The 17,816-nt window shown below is 43.6% G+C and overlaps 2 protein-coding genes across 4 annotated transcripts in view; both read left to right on the top strand.

Annotated features, from left to right (window-relative positions):
• CUNH5orf24 (chromosome unknown C5orf24 homolog) overlaps positions 1–11,645 on the top strand; it is a 17,745-nt gene extending 6,100 nt beyond the window's left edge. The window contains exons 1-2 of one of the 3 annotated variants that reach the window (XM_027643181.1): positions 3,283–3,304; positions 6,972–11,645. In XM_027643181.1, coding sequence (XP_027498982.1) covers positions 6,975–7,541 — 567 coding nt within the window. In that variant the 5' untranslated portion in view covers positions 3,283–3,304; positions 6,972–6,974 and the 3' untranslated portion in view covers positions 7,542–11,645. Of the gene's footprint in view, positions 1–3,282; positions 3,305–6,971 lie in introns of those variants that run through there. The other 2 variants (XM_027643183.1, XM_027643180.1) reach the window with 2 other exon arrangements.
• Positions 11,646–13,485: 1,840 nt separating this feature from the next.
• TXNDC15 (thioredoxin domain containing 15) lies at positions 13,486–17,178 on the top strand. Its single transcript, XM_027643695.1, has 5 exons — positions 13,486–13,601; positions 13,691–14,052; positions 14,562–14,725; positions 14,924–15,054; positions 15,744–17,178. The coding sequence occupies exons 1-5, from the start codon at positions 13,547–13,549 to the stop codon at positions 15,938–15,940; spliced, it is 909 nt and encodes a 302-aa protein (XP_027499496.1). The 5' UTR covers positions 13,486–13,546; the 3' UTR covers positions 15,941–17,178.
• Positions 17,179–17,816: the final 638 nt, after the last annotated feature.

The following is a 17,816-nucleotide window of genomic DNA, read 5'->3' as shown; positions in this document are numbered from 1 at the left end:
GTGTGTGCAGGGCTTTTCACTTAGAGCGTGTTCCCAATAGCGTGTGGGGTCTGGATGCGTTCGTACAGCCCAGGGATGTATTCCTGGCGTGCCCAAGTAGCGGATGCCTTGGCTCACCTGCAGGTCGGGATACCTGGAGAGCCTCGCCGTGCTCCTGCTGTGCCTCTTTGCCTTCTCACATAACGCGTGGCAGTGCTGTGCATTCTTGTGGATAGTTACGGGTAGTTTAGTACAGCCTTGTTTGTGCGTAGTCTTTCTGGGGCAATCAATTTTGTGAATAGTTGCACCTTTAATTTGCACGTAGTTCTCTCTGGATATCTCTCTAAAGAAAGTAACAGTTATTTTGACCCATGTGGTTTTTATTTTTGTAAAATGAAAGAGTAGGAGGAGCACTTAGTTAATATATTTATTAAATTATTGCTTATTTCTATTTCAGTCTTCAGATACCACGATTTCTGTTACAACTTTTTGTGTGTGTGTGTGCATGTGTGTCTTTATCCATACTCTTCAGGTTTTAGATGTAACCTTAAAACGAGCCCTGCGTGTTTGTCCTTTGGCCATTGTTGAACAGATTCAACAAGTGGATTTTGTCTTTCTGCAGTGTCACAAAAACATGACTGCACTGGCTGTGTTTTTGGGTGTGTGGACAGGTGTCCAGAGCCCTTTGCACTGTTGGGGGGTGTGCACCAGTGTCCAGAGCGTTTTGTACCAGTCCTGTCACAGAGAAACACCCTGAAAAATCACATCAGGGAGGAGAAGCTGGATCCATCCCTTAAGCTTCTGAACCCTTTTGTGGGAGCAGGCTGGGGAAAGAGGAGAGGGTAGGTGAGAACACCCACTGAGATGAATGAGCAGCTCTTACCTCTCCGAGCTGTTGTTCTAGACTGCAGCAAGGTCTGTTCCCTGGGGAGAGGAGCGGGTGGGTGAGAACACCCACAGAGATGAATAAGCATCTCCAGCTCCTCAAAGCCCTGGTTCTAGGCTATAGCAAGGGCTGCTCCAGTTTACTTGGGACTAGCTCCTTGAGGTGAATGGACAATTCACAAATACTAATAATCCTTTCTTCATAAAGACCCACCTCTACCTGCTCCATCATTCATATGCATATTTGGTTTGCCTTGAAGTTTGGTAATTACAGAACCACAGGATAATCAGGGTGCAGTTTCACTGTACTCTCCACAGCCAGTCTGTCTGGCCTGGTGGCTGTGATACTCCATCCCCAGCTGTGGGGTTTTTCCCCAACCCTCATTCCCTGTGCTGCCACCCAGGATTTCTAAGTCCATTAAGACCGTGGTTTTGAGGCCTGTGGGTTTTGGGGGATTTTTGAGTAACAGGGACCAGGGAATGGGTCAGTGGCAACCACTGGGTAATGTGGCTTAGGCTGACCTGGGACCTCAGTCTGTCTCTGTGCTGATGGAAATGTGCATTTCTGTTCCTTTCTTGCCCACAAACTGTTGCTTTTGCCTTCCTGTTGGATTAGTTTTCACCTGGATCAGATCCCTGGTGTTGATTTGCCCTGCTCTTACATAATAGTTGGTGTTGGCACAAGGAATGGGAATGTGGGAGCAGAGGAAAGGGCGAGATTGTCCCGTTCAGAAAGTGTGGATTAAGAGTGGTTTCTATTGATTATGAAACCAAACTCTCAGTTGTGTCAGTGTAACTGGAGGTGCACAGGTAATTAAATCACTGATACCATCTTCCTTAATTTTTGTGAAGCTGTCTTAACCCTTTTAAGTGTCCTGTTCCTCATCATCATATATGATCTTAGTTTTGGGGTGGGAAGAAGTCAGCTGACGTCCTTGCTGATGTTAGCATCGAGTGAGACTCTGCCCTTGGATATGACTTATTTGTTTTTTAGGGTTAGAAAGCCTAACAATTACTTGTTTGCCTGGTTTTGCAATCAAATCATGAATGAACCCTAAAAGTTCAGTTTATTTGACCCTCAGCCTTGCTGGTGCTTGCCAACACCAACTCTTTGTGAGCTCTGTGTGTATGACAAAGCTGGTGCTTAGGCTCTGGAGAGAATTGTTTCTCCAAGGGTGTCTGAGTCAAACCCCTCCAATTCCCAGGGGCACAGAGGAGCACCCAGGGTTGCAGCTCTGGTGAGGAGCAGGAATCACAGACCTTGGTGAGGGGGAAGTCTCCCCCTCTGCCTGGCATGACTGGGGAAGAGGAATTTGAAGGGGGTGGGTGTTTCAGCTCCAAATAACTCTTCCTTTAACATAAGAAAATTACCCTGGGTCGTGGGGGGAAGGACCATACTTGTAAGTTCTTGTATTGCTTGGGGAACTCTTAATTTCTTAGTGTTTTTGCACTAAGAGTAATTGAGATAGAAACTGTTTCCAGAACTGTGTTGACTCTTCAATCTGCAGTCACATGTTGTCACGTAGTAGCTCTAGCAAGTCACTGCTCTATAAAGAGATTACTTCTTATATTTTGGTAGTTTTTAATATATTTTACCTGGTGTCAGATGGTGAGAAAATCATACTATACACTGACTTTGGAAAGGGCTTCATAAGCACAGTGTGGAGAAACTGGTTATCATGCTTCACAAGTAGATTAGATTTCAGTTGTAAGTTCAGGTGTTAGTGTATGTTGTGCCACTGATAAAATTTCATACTTAGTATTTTAAAAATATTTATATTTAGAGGAATGCTCAAAGTAAGGTGCAGCTTCGTGAAAGCAAGCAGTTAGAGGGTTTTAAAAATTGGGTAAGGCCCTACTTTAGTTAACGTGTAGAAAAGGAGCTGACAAAAAAGGGGACACTTGAAAAACATTTAAATTGATAAATTCATTCTTTTCAGTGAGTGATGAAAGGATCTCTCACACATGCTGTCCTGTGAGGGAAGAACAGAACTGATGCCTTATCTCTGTTGCAGTCTTGAAAGGGGTAATATTCTTGCTGCTGCTGCTCAAACCCCCCTGCAAAGCAGTGGAGCCCTTTGCAGCTCCCCAGGGCCTGCAGCCCCTGTGCCGAGGAACGGGGCACAGAGAGCCCTTTATGGGAGATCCTGAACAGAGCCCGGCCTGTGCTCGCTCCAGGCCTTCAGAGAACTGTGCACAAATGATACTTGTAGCTGCTCGTGTCGTTCTGTAGCTGTCACATACTTTGTGTGTGTTGGATGGTGATGAAAATGTACTGCTACAGCCTCCTGCAGCTGCACAGACCCTGCTGAAACTGTTGCAAGCTCAGCGCTGAAAACCTCTGAAAAACGAGTGGGATTTACATGCATTAGAAGGAAAACTGTCCTGTTGGCAAGAGGAGTTTACCTTTCCTGGTATTCATCATTTGGAAAACTGTAATGTAGATGTACTTCCAGTTTTGTTCCATTTTGCTCTGATTCTCGTGTGTTTTATCCGAGGTCAGAAGCACTTGCTGAGTCAGGCCTGTTGTGGAGCTCACCAGGCCCCAGAGCACAGGCTGGGCTGGGTGAGAGCAGAGCAGTTGTGCTGCTTATGTTGGAACTGATTATTCTGCTCGGTGCAAATGATGGGTCACAGGTCCAGTGCTCAGTAGAAAACAGCTGCTCAGCAAGTGCCTGTTCTGGGGGGCCTGAGAGCTTCTCTGCTCATTAAAGGTTTCACCTTGTCTGTGCTGGCAGCTGAATTCTGCCCATGAAGAAGACAAAGGGCATGATGTTTGAAAGCCAAAGACAGCATCACGTTGCAACCTGAGAGGGTTGTGTAATGTAATTTTATGTAATGTCACTTGAGTAGCTTTGATCTTAAAATGTTGTGTAGTGAACAAGCCATGAATGGGGATTTTCTGTAGGGTTTCAAGCCTGGAGAGCAATGGGCCATATCAGTCCTGGGAGCCTTAGCAGCTGGAAGCTGGAGCTGTCTGGTGTATTAACCTGCATTTAGGGTACAGGGAGGGGCCATTGCCATGTCCAGACATCCCCCTGCAGCAAAGCTGTGAGTCCCACCTGGATGGTCCCCTTTCTTTCTAGCTTCTGTGCTTTGTTGCATGGGAAGCTCTAGTGCTGCCTCTCTTTTCCCAAAGCCAGCTTATCCAGTGTCTCCTCCCTTTCCTAGCATTTCTGTAGATATAAATTACCAGACAGAAAAAGATCCATACAGAAAATCCTCTGCAGACACTTTCCAGTAAGATTCATTTTGAAATACGACTTAATTTCTTTCCTGCAGTGCCTCATCTTAACTATTTGTTTATTCAGAGAGTCAGTTGAATCAGTTTAAAAACTGATTTAAGTAAACTGTTGCAAATATTTTTATGTGTCTATTTACAGGTTTTAAAACAAGCAAGTTCTATTTTGTTGGAAACTTTTCTGGTGGGTTTTATTCAAGAATGCTTGCACACAAAGTTGTGTGTGTTTGGCTATACAATTTAGCTAGAGTGTGATTTTTAAATTGGCATAGCTTTGCATTTTATACCAATTCTCCTTTATACTGTATATCTCCCTGCCAAGAAACCTGCTTCCACTCTGCAGATAGACTCACTGCATTCTTTTATTCCCTGCTGTAATGTGAATGAAGTAAAGCTGTGCTGAAGATGGCCATGTTAGGGTAATTAAGCTCGATTACAGATTTCCTTTTCAGAACTTTTCCAAAAACAAAAGTCTTAAATCAAAAAACACAGAATAGAAACCTTGGCTACTACTTGAAATTTTCATGGTTTGATGAAAAATGGTGTCAGGAGGGGGGAAAGCATTAAAAAAAAAAAATCCCACTGGCAGCTTTCCACCGAGATTTGGGTTTGTTTAAGCTTCCTCTTGTAAGAAGTTTTAAACAGTTTCTGATTTGTACATCTTTCTTCGTTCATCCATTCCAGTGATACTGGTTGTTGCCAGGTAGAAGGTAAACCAGCATCAGCCAGGTCTCGTGTGTGAAGTTTGAGTTCACTGAGAGCTCTCAGTGGTATTCCAGCAGACACAAAACACATGCTTGTGGTGATGGAGCTCCAGCGTTTGGCAGTTACAGCAGAATGTATTCGCTGTCTTGGAGTACCTGTGATGGTTCTCCCCTGGAAAGATTGATGCTCTCTGTCTGAAAAATCACCCCCCACACCCTGAGTGGAAGGAGGAGAAAAAGCAGAGAATAAGAATGTAACATAGACAGGAAGGAGTCTGAGCAGTGGTTGGTCTCATGGGAAATAGCAGGGGCCCCTGCTCTATTCAGTGCCTTCTCCCAGCTCTGGTGTGTTCCTTGGATACTGGGCAGCTGAACTGATGCTTCTTTGTGGCAGTCGAGCTTGGAGCAGCTTTTTGGGGCCAAAGCCAGGATTCCTGTGTTTAAAATGAGTCCTGAGACAAGAATGCTGCTCCACCACTCCAAGTGTCTCTGGAGTACCAACAAACAGCTGAACAGCCTTTCAGGGCTGCTGGGCTTCACTGTCTCCGCAGCTAAAGGACCTTATTAAACCCTCATGTTTGCAATTACATATCATGAAAAATCTCTGGTATTTTTTGTGATATTGCAGGCCCTTTTCTAGTGGGGTTAAGGAAACGTAACATTTTTTGGACTGCTAATTGTGGAAAACCTTAAGCTTCCTTTTAATTGCTGCATGGAAAAATCTGTCTGGTCTCCTGACCTGAGCTTATTTCCTTTGTCCTTTGCTAAGCACAGGTTTGCAAATTATTCTTAGTTGTTTGTTTGCTGGTTAACACCTGCAGTAACAGTGGTTTCACTTTGCTCTACTGTACCCTGTGCAACACACCAGCATTGTAGCACTTGGATTATCTCTGCTAGAACATCTAATATTTAAACTATATTATTATCATAATTTCACTATTTGACATATATTTGCACAAGAGTAATGCACACTGTAATGTGCATTTGACAAGCCAGGGTGGATTGAGTGTTCCAACAGGGAGTGTATCCTTTGCAATCAGGAGAAAAGAGCACGGGGATTGACTCCAGGGTAAATAGAGTGTCTCTGCTGTGTGCTTTCTCTCTGGCTGGGAGGAGACATTCATAACTGCCAAAGAAATTCAGTAATCAATGGCAGAGTGTAAATGGTGTTGTTGTAGGTGCAATTCCAGAGCTGTTGCAGAGAAAATGTAATAAATCTTCCAGACTTTGTCTACTAGAGAAATTTACCATGGGAAGAAGTATTTGGTGTCCTAAGTGTGGCTGTAGGGCACAGAAATACTGTGATGGGCCAGATATTTATTGGCTTAATCTTGTCTTCAGCATGGGTAAATATTGCTATCTTAAGCTGAGTATTTGCAGCTTATTTAAGCTGTAGAACCAATATAGTTGAATGGGTGAAAATATAATTTTATTTCCCAGAGTTGTCACTTCAGTGTTGGCATTACCAGCAATTTGTACTCACTAGGACAGCAGTGGCATTTTTGCAATCCAGCACCTCTTGCTTCGTTACAGATTCATTTCATCCCTCTGCTTTCCCAACTATGGCACCATTGCCTTGCTGAATGCCTTACCTGTTTCTTTCTCTGACACTGATTGTGACATGAGATTACAGAACTGATTAGCACTTTATTATTTTGCTTCAGTTAAACAAACATAAAAATCTTTAGGACCCTATATTTAGTAAAACAAGAGTGTGATACTTTATCTCTCCTTGGCTGAGTCACAGGTTAATCTTAGAACTAGAACAAGTAAAATTTAGATGAGGTTTGGTTGGAAAGGTTTTGAAATCACGGTGGGTGAGCAAATATTGTACATCTTGGTGCTGAAATGCTCTTGTTGGTTTTTTTTCCGCTTACTTCTTCTCTGATTATACCCATCTGAATAATACATGGTTTAAACTGTCCTTTTTAACCACGTTTAGAGGTTACTGTGCAAAACCTCAAGCAAAAGCTTACTAAAACTCACTTTAAAAAGTAATTTACTGGCATCAATACTAAAAACAGACAAAATAGTTTGGACTAATTTTGAGAAACAGGGGGAGCTTCTGAGAGATTCTCGCTTGCGGACCGCTGACTATTATGATAATAAAAAAAATATTATTATATATATTGATACATATTTTTCTCTCTTATCTTTGGTAGAAAATGATGCACCCTGTTGCCAGCAGCAATCCAGCTTTCTGTGGGACGGGCAAGAGCTCTTGCCTTAACGAGGACAATGTGAGAGCCGCCGATCAGTTCGACCTTTACGCCACCCAGCAGAGCAAGTACGGCCACGGCGTCGCCCACAAACCCATCGCCTGCCAGAGACAGGACGCCCTGAGCGAGTCCCACTTGCAGACCACGAGTGGCAGGAGTTTAGAGACAAAAGATGAACTGAAGAAAAAGAAAAACCTCAACCGCTCCGGGAAACGTGGGAGGCCCTCAGGGACCACCAAATCAGCAGGGTACCGGACCAGCACGGGCCGACCCCTGGGGACCACCAAAGCAGCTGGATTTAAGACAAGTCCAGGCAGACCCTTGGGTACAACTAAAGCAGCAGGATACAAAGTCAGCCCAGGCAGACCTCCAGGTAGCATTAAAGCTCTCTCACGGCTTGCAAATCTAAATTATACTTGTGGCAGTGCAGCTTTTCCTTACCCTATGGTGCATAACAGAGGAGTACACGCTGCTGGTGAAACTAGTAGCAAAATCAAACAGCCTAATGAATGAAAGGAGGGAATTAGTAACTCCTTACTAATCTGCTTTACGCTGATTTTGGGCATGGTTCTCACGTTTTGTTGTAATGTTTGTCTAAGTCTGGGTTTCTAGATTTTATTTCTATTCAGATAATGCCATAGCCTGTGGGTGCAGTTCATAACATTTACAGTCACGCTGAGAAGGCTTTGGTTTAAAGGGGCTTTTGTTGGGCTTAAGTCATAATTGATAAGAAAGTCTGAAGTGATGAATTATGCCTGTTAATACTTAGGTAATGTCCATGTCCCTAATTTTACATCCAGTTTCTCACAAATCTAGATGTGGTGATGCATCAAGTATTTGCAATAAGGAGGACAGAATTAGCTGGCTGATGGATCATGATGTGACCTGTCCCAAAATAAGCAACTTAGGCAGTTAAGTTCTTACTTGATAAGGAAAATTGATAAAGAAAGCAGCAAGCTACATTTTCCACTTCTGCAGGAGCCTCTACAGACCTCAAATAGATACTTAAAAATTAAATTAAAAAACCCAGCCTTTTCTTTTTAAGGTGATTTCAGGTGGCTTTTGTTTCCGGAGTTGTAGCATTAAGTGAATTACAACTAATGCTCCAAAAATATTTTTGAAGATACTGGAGAGACCTGAGCATTTGTACAGTGTGTTACAGCTTCACAGCCTTACTAGGACAAGTTAATTTGCCTTTGGGTGAGAGCTGTTCTTTCAGTTACACTGTCACTGCTGTGTAATTGTGAAATGCCTAATAGTACATATACCAAACCACAAATAATTCTTTGAGATTTGAAATATTTTATAAGAAATTAAGTACTGTTCATTCTGGTTAGGCACTTGGTTAATATTAAGCAGTAAGTTCTTAAATCTGTAAATAGCTATTTACGCTGGCTTTGGCCTTTAAAACCTGTGCTTAGATGGCAACAGTTTAATAGCTTTTAAAGTATTAACCTATAATGTTTACAAATTAAACTTTTTAAATAGACACTGTTGCCAAATTTTTAGACTCAATTTTGCCAGATATTCCTGGAAATACAATTATTTCGTTGTTTGACACTTATAGTATATTTAAGTTATGTAAGCTTATATATCTACCAAAGGACACGATTTTCATGATTTATAAAGGCAAACTGTATAGCTGATGCAAACAGGATGCAGTTTACTGCACTGCTACACCCCAGATACAGAGTAATTCATCTATGCATGAAAGCTGGAAAAAAAATGTTGTTGGTTAACTATAAATACCTTTCTTGACTCAAACTAAAACCTTCCTTCCTCCCAAAAGAACTGCTCCATTTTTCAACTGGGTGTGTTTAATTTTTATTTTTTTTTTTGAAGTGTGAGAGAGTGTGTGAATGTGTAAAATACTTTCATCTAGACTTCAGAAAAATCAGTCCTCAATGTTGCATATTCTTGGTCCTAAATTTATTTTACTGAAATTAAAGCTCTTTTTTTAATCTGGAAGAAAGTTTACATTTAAGTCATTTCACATATAAAATGACTTTGTGATAAATTTGTAGCTTGAAATATCTGGGGAGGGGGGAGTTTGCAGATTTGGGGGAGCATAAAAATTTGGGTTAATTGAGCTTGTGCTGAATGGGTAACGATGCTGATAATTTTTGTTAACATAAATGTTATTCTGGCCTGCTGTCATTTTGATGAGACCTCTTGATTTCAGTGTTGACAATTTAAGAAACAGATGTCATGTTTCATACCTTTTTTATCAGGAAAAAAGCAGCAAGCCTTCAGGTGTTCCAGTGATGCCTAACACATATTGAGCTGGACTTTTGCTGTACTTTACAATAGGTGTGTTGAATGGTTTTGGGGGAACTGTGTATGCACTGGCAACTAAGACAATGAACCTCAACTTATACTGGATGGCTCCTTAGTCCATAGATGAACTAATGGCAGCTAAACTGCTACTAAGGAACAGTTTCTTCACGCTGAAGCTCTGAAATCCAGTTGTACCTTCTGTTCCTCAGCAAACTCTCCAGTCTGACCTTTAGCAGCCTCTCTCAGAACCATGTCACTTGTGACACGTGCAAATGCTAACGTGAGCTCACTCACCCTCAGGATCTGTCTTGTGGTGGCTGTTTTTAATCAGATGATTTTTCAACTAAAGACTGCTTTAAGTTCTTTCCTGAACTCAGCTGGGCAAGCAGTCCTCTTCAGCTGAATGTATCACTGCAGGAGTGTCACACCTCGCTGGCAAGGAACGTGTTGCATGTCACCACTGTCCCTTGGAGAAGCTCCACTCCTTACCTCCTCCTGTTTATCCTGTTGGCTCCTGCTCCGTTCCTCACTTGTGCATCCACTCGATGGTGCTGTGCTGTGTGTCAGGAGACAATGCAGATGTATTGCTGTTCTGCTAGTATAATTTGTATTCAAGTATGCTGATGAAATAATGGAATCACCTAAGCAATTTCTGTTCATTACGGTGTTGATTAATTATATCAGATGGAATATAATCCCAGTAAAAACTAATTAATGTTGTCAGTTGTGAAATGATGAGCATCAAGTAGAAAAGTGTTCAGAGTCTGGAATGGGCTGCTTGGCACTCCAGATTTAGGAAGGAGACCAGAAGTGCACTGCTGGGTACTTCCTAATCTGCTCTTATTTTATATCTGACTGGAGTTTACTGGTGCCCTGCACTGAGGGGAAGGAAAAAGAGGATAAGAGATTCAAAGTGACTAGAAATGGAATTTTCAAATACTCCTGCTCTTCCTGTGTGTACTCTGCAGAACACATTGTGCTTTTTTCAACACTTTTCTTGCCATGAGAAACACTGAAACAGCATGTTAATGCCTAAACTTTATTAGTACCAATGGGAAAACTGGCCTTTTCCCCCCATAGTATGAGAACATTACTTGTAAGGTAAATTGCTTATTTTATATTATATATCATAATTCAGCTATTCATAAGCTAGGATCACTGTTGTGTGTTAACACTGTTCAGAAGACCGACATGTCAAGTTTGGGTTTTAATAATTTCTTTTAATTATCAAGTTTCTAACGTCTTATTTATACATAAATGAAATGTATTAGCTTGCTATTATTCCTTAATGATGCTATACAAGTTCACTGTTTAATATACATATAGTAACTACTATTCATTTTCTGATTAAATTTACTTAAACTTTAAAACCAAATAATTTTGCTACTATAAAGTCTTGCACTGGACAGATTCAAGATGCTAGCACCATATTTTGGCAGAAAAAAGTCAGATACCATCAGAAGCAGCTGACTTTGATATCAAAGATAGTATTTTTGAAATCAGCACTTAGCTTTGTCATTAAAGCAATGTTCTTTATATCTTGGATTTAGTTTGAACTAATGGAAATAACTAGAGCCATTAAAGATCTCTCTTCTGAATGAATATATTTTCATTTTGTCTGAAGGATCTTAAGAGTTCAGTCAGGACAAGACCAAGCATTGTCAGTGAAGAGTGATGTGTCTGTGAAAAGAATTACCTGGAACTACAAAACACAGAGTAATTCAGATGAGAATTAACTCCCTCCCCCATTTTCGAAGAGCTTTAAAAGGCAGAGCAATGTGAAGTCATTTGTGTGATGGTTTCATTAGCTGTGACTCTGCTGTTCTTTGTTATCTGTATAATAATGTTTCACACTATCCTTAGAGTTGACAGTTGAAACAGCTGATAACAATCATAAATACTTGGAACTGCAAACTTCATTTCTGACCACAAAAGAAGTTTATTCTTCTCTATTTTAATGCATATATTTTAACACTGCTTAAATATATTTATGACTTTAGTAGAGATTAGACCTTTCTCCTTGTGATTTTTTTTTTTTCCCAAATAGAAAAATCTGTATTCTAAAATTTGAACCACTTTCTGATACTTTAATCTTTCCATCATTTCCTTTTCCACAGGTTTGCTTTGGGGGAAACAATAATCTGTTAAATAACTAGTATTATCAGCACCCTGTCCTCTGCTGTAAAAAGCCTGATTAGATACTGTGTATGTTTTTATGTCCATGAACTTGAGCTACTCGTGTGCAATTATGTGTATGGGAATGGAGTAGTGTTCATGATCTGTATTTACATCATCATATGGATGTATATTTATTAATAAAGTTAATACTTTAAAACCTAACCAAAAACAACCCTGGTGGGTTTTTTTTTTAATATCTTATAAATTCTGGCTGAAGATCCCTGTTGACTGTTACTTGCTTGTTACAGGCAAGTTACATATATTTACATGAAGGCAAAAAGCCTCTATGGATGGCAAGATGTCAGGAAATGTTGCTCATTTTTTAATGAATTGAAAACACTGCGACAGTGACTTAATTGTTCTTGTCCTTTCCCTCAAATGGAGGAGGGGAGGAAAGGAGTTACAGCCATATATGGCTAAATAGGAAGCTGCTAACTTTTTTTTTTTCCTTTATTGCACATGGAAATCAGTTTGCAAGTACTCAGAAACAAAACTTTTCATGGAATGGTGGTCATTAGTCATTATTCTGTGATGAATAAAATATCCTTATCCCTGTATGGCAACAATATTCCAATTTATCTCTGTTGGTAAGATGTGCTCTGCATACCACTCAGTGCCTCTTTTTAATTTTTTTAATTTGATTTTTTTTTTCTTTCTTCACTGAAGTGTCTCAGTAACTTTGGGGCAGACAGACAGTGCTGCTCACCAGAAGCTGCAATCCAGACTCCCAGGTCTGCATCCTCCCCTTGTTTTCCAGCACCCTTTTTGTCTTCCATGAACTTCCAAAGGCCTTGAATACATCTGGGGTTGGGACATTCCAAAAGGCAGTTGCAGTTATTTTGGGACATTTTGCTTTTACCTGAAAAGGACCTCTAATGCCTTGTTTGTTTGTGGGGGGTTTTTTGTTTGTGTGGGGGTTTTTGTTTTGTTTGGGGGTTTGCTTGTTTATTTGGGTTTTTCTGTTGGTGATTCTGGTAATGCTAAATATTTGGCTTTCAAGGTGACTGGATATGTTCAGAACAGAGTTCAGCTTCAGTCTGCTACATCCTGCTCTAAAAATCAGTTCCTGGATGTCATTCTTGAGCAAAATGGATTATTTTCTTGGTTCTAAGGAAACTGTAAGTATTAGCTATTAAATCACACAAATGATATCATAGAAGAATACAGGCTTTTCAGCTCAACTGCTTCCATGGCTGCTGTGTTCCCTGCCATGGAGGGAAGGATGGAAGCTGCAGGGCAGGCTGTTCCCTCGGTGCACACTTGGTGTGGTTTCTGATGACAGTTTATGATTTATTCATGCTGACAGACTGGCAGTGGTGGGGTATCAGCTGCCCAAGCTGGACATCTTCAGAGAGTCTTTGAGGTGGTTCTGTCTCTTAATAACTTCAGATTTGTGTATGGTGAGACACCAGGGCTTGTTCTGGGGCTGGACTGGCATTTTTATGTTCGGTACCTGGTGTTACTGAGCAGTCCAGCTGCACAAGTCTCAGCTGCACAAATACCCACCAAGTTTTCATGGGCGCAGAAAGACTCATGTTTTGCAAATCTTCCTGTTTGCTAAATTTCAGCTCCTCCCCACCCTCACAGGGAAGGATTTTTCCCTAAAAGATTTTTAGCAAATAAATTTTTTCCTAATACCCAATCGAAACCTCCTCTTTCAATCTGAACCCATTCCCCCTCGTCCTGTCACTACACGCTCTTGTAAATGCTCTTGCCCCATCTTTCCTCTAATGTCCCTTCAGGTACTGGCAGGCCGCAGTGTCACCCCGAACGCTTCTCTCTTCCAGGCTCAACAATCCCAACTCCGGGTTCAGCGGAACCGCGAGCAAACTCGGTTAAACCCACACGATTCCTGTCTATAGCGGGCAGGGCAGGGCCGGGCCCCCACCGCGCTCCCGCACGGCCCGACCCCGCCGAGCGCGGCTGTCCCGGCCCTGCCCCGGCCCCAGGGCCCTTCCCACGGAAATGGGAGCCCCGGCGGAACCGGAAGTGTCCCGGGCATCCGGCGGAAGCGATCGTTGTCCGGGGAGACGCGGCCGCGGCGGCCGGGGCCGAGGGTGAGGATGTGGCGGCTGGCGCTGCTGGCGCTGTCCTGGCTCGGTAGGACCCTTCCCGCAGGTGAGACCGGGGGGCTCTGGGGGCGCGGTGCCGGCGCGGGAGGAGCGGGGCACTGACGCGTCCTTTCCTCCCCGCCCTGGGTCCCGCAGGGGCGGCGGAGCGCGGCGCGGGCGGCCCCGAGCCCGTGCGGTACCGCACGGCCGAGATGGCGGACGCGATGCTGGGCAGCGGCAGCGATGCCCCGGCCGAGCCGCCCGTGCTGCTCTCGGCAGTGCCGGCCGAGCCGAGCGGCGGCCCCTGTGAAGGGGGGACCGCGGCCGGGGCGTGCGGCCCCACCGAGAGCGGCCCCGCAGCCCCCCCGGGCCCGCCCCGCGAGCAGCCCGTGCTGGAGCCCGTCCTGCCCGAGGAGCCGAACGGCACCGACAGCGCCAAAGCCCCCAAGGTGAACTGCGAGGAGAGGAACACCACGGGCATCGAGCGCTTCACGCTGCAGATCCTGAACGTGTCGCAGGTACCCGGGGTTGGGGTGAACGCCAGAGGGGGGGAAGGTGCCGGCGTGGTGCTCTCAGTGCTTCACCTGGTTAATGTTATTGTGTAACACCCTCTGTGCTGCCGAAGAGAAGATATATCCGGGCAAGGAGGCGTTTCGGGTCATTCTGATTGGAAAAAAATGGAAATACAGCGCACTCCATGTGCCTGTGCCTGTCATTTCTGTGCCTGCAGGGAACTGCCAGCTTTGCTGCTCTGTGCACTGGTGCTTCTCTCTGAAATTTTTAATGGCAGCTACTGCCAGCTTGTTTCTTGTAATGGCTATGCCTGTGTATATTTTTAAATTATTAGCTTTTAAATCAACCTTTGAAAATGCAATCCTCCACCTGTTGTAAAAAGATTAAGCAAAGGTGCAGTTAACTTGGTAATATTGCCTGGTATCTAATTGACTGAGCGGTGCATCCCTACATAAAATTTAACTCTGTGAAATATGTAGTTGTCTGTGCTTGTTCTTCTCGTTCTTTCTCCAAGGACCTGATGGAGTTCCTAAACCCAAACAGCAGTGACTGTACGTTGGTCCTGTTCTACACTCCATGGTGCCGCTTTTCTGCCAGCCTGGCACCTCATTTTAACTCTTTACCCCGAGCATTTCCAACCCTTCGATTCCTGGCACTGGATGCATCCCAGCACAGCAGGTAACTCTCACTCCCTGTGCTCCAGCAGCAGTTTAGTTCTGTTAATTTTGAGTTTTAAAAACAGCAGTGTTCTTTTTTCCATATAAGGTGACAGTTTAATTTAGTGAGACTGACAATTCCTGGAACATGACTGTCTTTATTTCTTCCTCCAGTGGATTTAATTTCTTTCCTGCTTTGTGTTTGCCTTATGTCCACCAGTTTATCAACTAGATTTGGAACTGTGGCTGTACCAAATATCCTCCTTTTCCAAGGTGCTAAACCTATGGCTAGATTTAATCATACAGACAGAACGCTGGAAACCCTGAAAGACTTCATCTTTAACCAAACAGGTGTGTCAATCAGCCCTGATGTGTCAGTGGGAAGAACAGGCTGGCTTTTAACTCCAAAATTTCCTCTCCCTGTGTTTGTTCCTTAAAATGAACTTCATGAATACCCTGAGAGGACCCAGCAGAGGTTTATGTAATCAGTTGCTGCCATGAGCTGGATTTCTGTGTGCTGAGAGCAGAAAATCAGTTCCTTGGGCTGCTGTCATAGAGCAGGAGGAACAGTAGGGTTTAGCTAGAGCGGGTGCTAGAAGGTTGGAGCACATCTTCCTGCCCAAAGATTTAATTAAAAGTGAAATAAATTTAATTCTCTTTGCCAGCCAGCTAGTTCTCTTCTAATCTACACTGAACTGCTGTGTGGGTCTACATTGCCAGAAATGCACAAAAATAAAATTCCTGAAAAAACACTCTAAATTAAATTTCTGTGCACTGAAAAAACCCCATAAACTTACCCAAGGCTGTGCTGTGGGAGGACAGAACAAGCCCTGTCCTGCTATGAAAATACACATAAGAATCAATGTTTTTATGTAAGTAAATCCTTTGCTGGGCATATGTTAACACACAAGGGCCATCTCACCAAAATTTTAAGTCTACCTGTACGTGAGCCTTAGTCTGAGAACAGAACAAATCTCCAGGTAGAACCAGCCTCTCTGTATTTGAGGATTATGACGTTGCTCTGGTGCTTTGTTTTTTAGGGATAGAAGCTAAAAGTGACGTGGCTGTGACGAAGGAGGACTGGGAAGGGCCCCTGCCCAGCGTCCTGACCAAGGGCATAGACTGGCTGCTCCTGTTCTCCGTGCTCTTCCTGGCCAGCTTTGTCCTCTACGCGACCCTTCGGACCGAGAGCATCCGCTGGCTCATCCCGGGACAAGAGCACGAACACCAGGAATAACCTCAGATGCTGAAACGGGGACAAGAAATCCCCCTTATTGGTAAAAGCGGGAATTTCTATGGCCTAGAAGCACCTAAGAACGAACTGTTGAATTTTTTTGGTTGTAATTTATAATAACGACTAAAAATCGGCTTTATTTATCAACTGCTGAATCTGTAAAAAGCACATTCGTGGCGACTGCGGTGGTAAGAAAACAGATACGAAGAAACATGAACTAAACTATTTATTAAGCTGCTCTGATTGGCCTCTTTTTCATGGGCTCCAGTGTAATTAGTGGTACAGTTCTACTTTGCTCTTCTGAAGAGCTCCCTGATCTACAAGCTCTCCCTTGTAGACCAAGAAAGATTTTTAGAGCTCACTGGTCTGCACATGGCACTGCAAGGAAAACACTGGTGAAGGGAGATAAATGATGTTTTCCAAGGCAGTGTACTTCAGGTGAGCTGTTCCATTGTCTGCCAGCAGTGACAGTTCCAAAGCTGTTTCATTCCCGTGGCTGACTGTTCCCACCTCTGGCACTGGGATGGTGCTGCTTTTCTCGTTCACTCTGCCCTGAGTTTGGACTTGGTGGCAGTTCTTGATGAGATTTAGAATAACTTCCCAAGCTGACCTCACTATTTTTGTGTGTGTATATACAGCTTATGTACCACATTCCTAGAGGATGAAATTGTATTAATTGTCCTTTTTAAAAAAAAATAAATGAGGTTTTTAGTGAAACCTTTTAAGTCACTTTCTTATAGAACTTATAACATGCAATTTCTGAACTATGGCTCACCTGCCTAAATTAGCAAGACTAGTCCTGATGTTTATTTAAATTTCTACTGCCATGTTTGCTGGTTCCACAGTCTCCAGCTGAGGCTACATAAAGAATTGATTTTTTTTTTAGTTATAATTAGTATGGAAGACTTTGGATAAGGTATGAACTGGTATGTTTTGTGGGGTTTGGATTATTTGGTTGCATAGCATTTATCATGTTGGAGTCTTGCCAGAGTACCCTGATAGGAAGATTTAGAGAGCAAACTAAGCTAAGGCAAAACAAAGACTTATTGCTTGACAAAGAGTTTGTGTCTCTGCAACCTCACTCTTCAAGTATTTCTCTGCTGGCTCTGTCTTTTCCTTTGGAAAGTGGAGGTCCTGTATTTCTGTGTCCAAAAAGGAAACTGCACTGGTAAAACTTTGGTGTGACCGAAGATAAAGCTACGATGGATGTTATTAATAAAGATCCAAGATTTTGAATGAGTGTTCTTGCCTCTGCCATCTGGTTTGTTTGAGAGGCCCAGAGCTGGATTGTCCCTGGTGCTCATCTCTGCACCGCTGAAGAAACAGGGATGTGTTTACAAGTGGAACAGGGCTGTTTCAGTGCAGCCCCATGGGATGGAAGTGAAACCTGGCAGCTCGCAGTGCAACAGGATCCACCCCCGGATGCATCCCGTTCTCCTCCCGGGTAGGTGTCATGGAATAATGGAATCACAGAGGTTTGGAAGAGACCTTTAGATCGTCCAGTCCAACCGTCCACCCGGCACCGCCACTGTCACCCCTGAACCACTGAACCGCATCGCCCAGCGCCACATCTCAAACACCTCCAGGGGATGGTGACCCCACCGCCCCCCTGGGCCACCCTTCAGTGTCTGACCACCCCAACAGGCAGAACTTTCTAATATTTCATCTGAACCTCCCTGTCTCAGTTTAAGGCCATTTCCTCTGGTGCTCTCACGGCAGCACAGCCCCGTCCCACCTCCCTGCACCCTCCTGGCAGGGAGTGCTGCAGAGCCATGGGGAGCCCCCCGAGCCTCCTCCCCTCGTTCAAGCGGGAGGCGCGGCGGCGGAGGCAGCTCCCCATTCCCCGTTCCCAGCTCCCCATTCCCCGTTCCCAGCTCCC

This window comes from Corapipo altera, unplaced genomic scaffold, assembly GCF_003945725.1.
Source record: "Corapipo altera isolate COAL_440 unplaced genomic scaffold, ASM394572v1 75, whole genome shotgun sequence".
Classification (NCBI taxonomy): Eukaryota; Metazoa; Chordata; class Aves; order Passeriformes; family Pipridae; genus Corapipo; species Corapipo altera.
The sequence above is the reverse complement of the archived record's forward strand: the minus strand, read 5'-3'. Positions and strand labels throughout refer to the sequence as shown.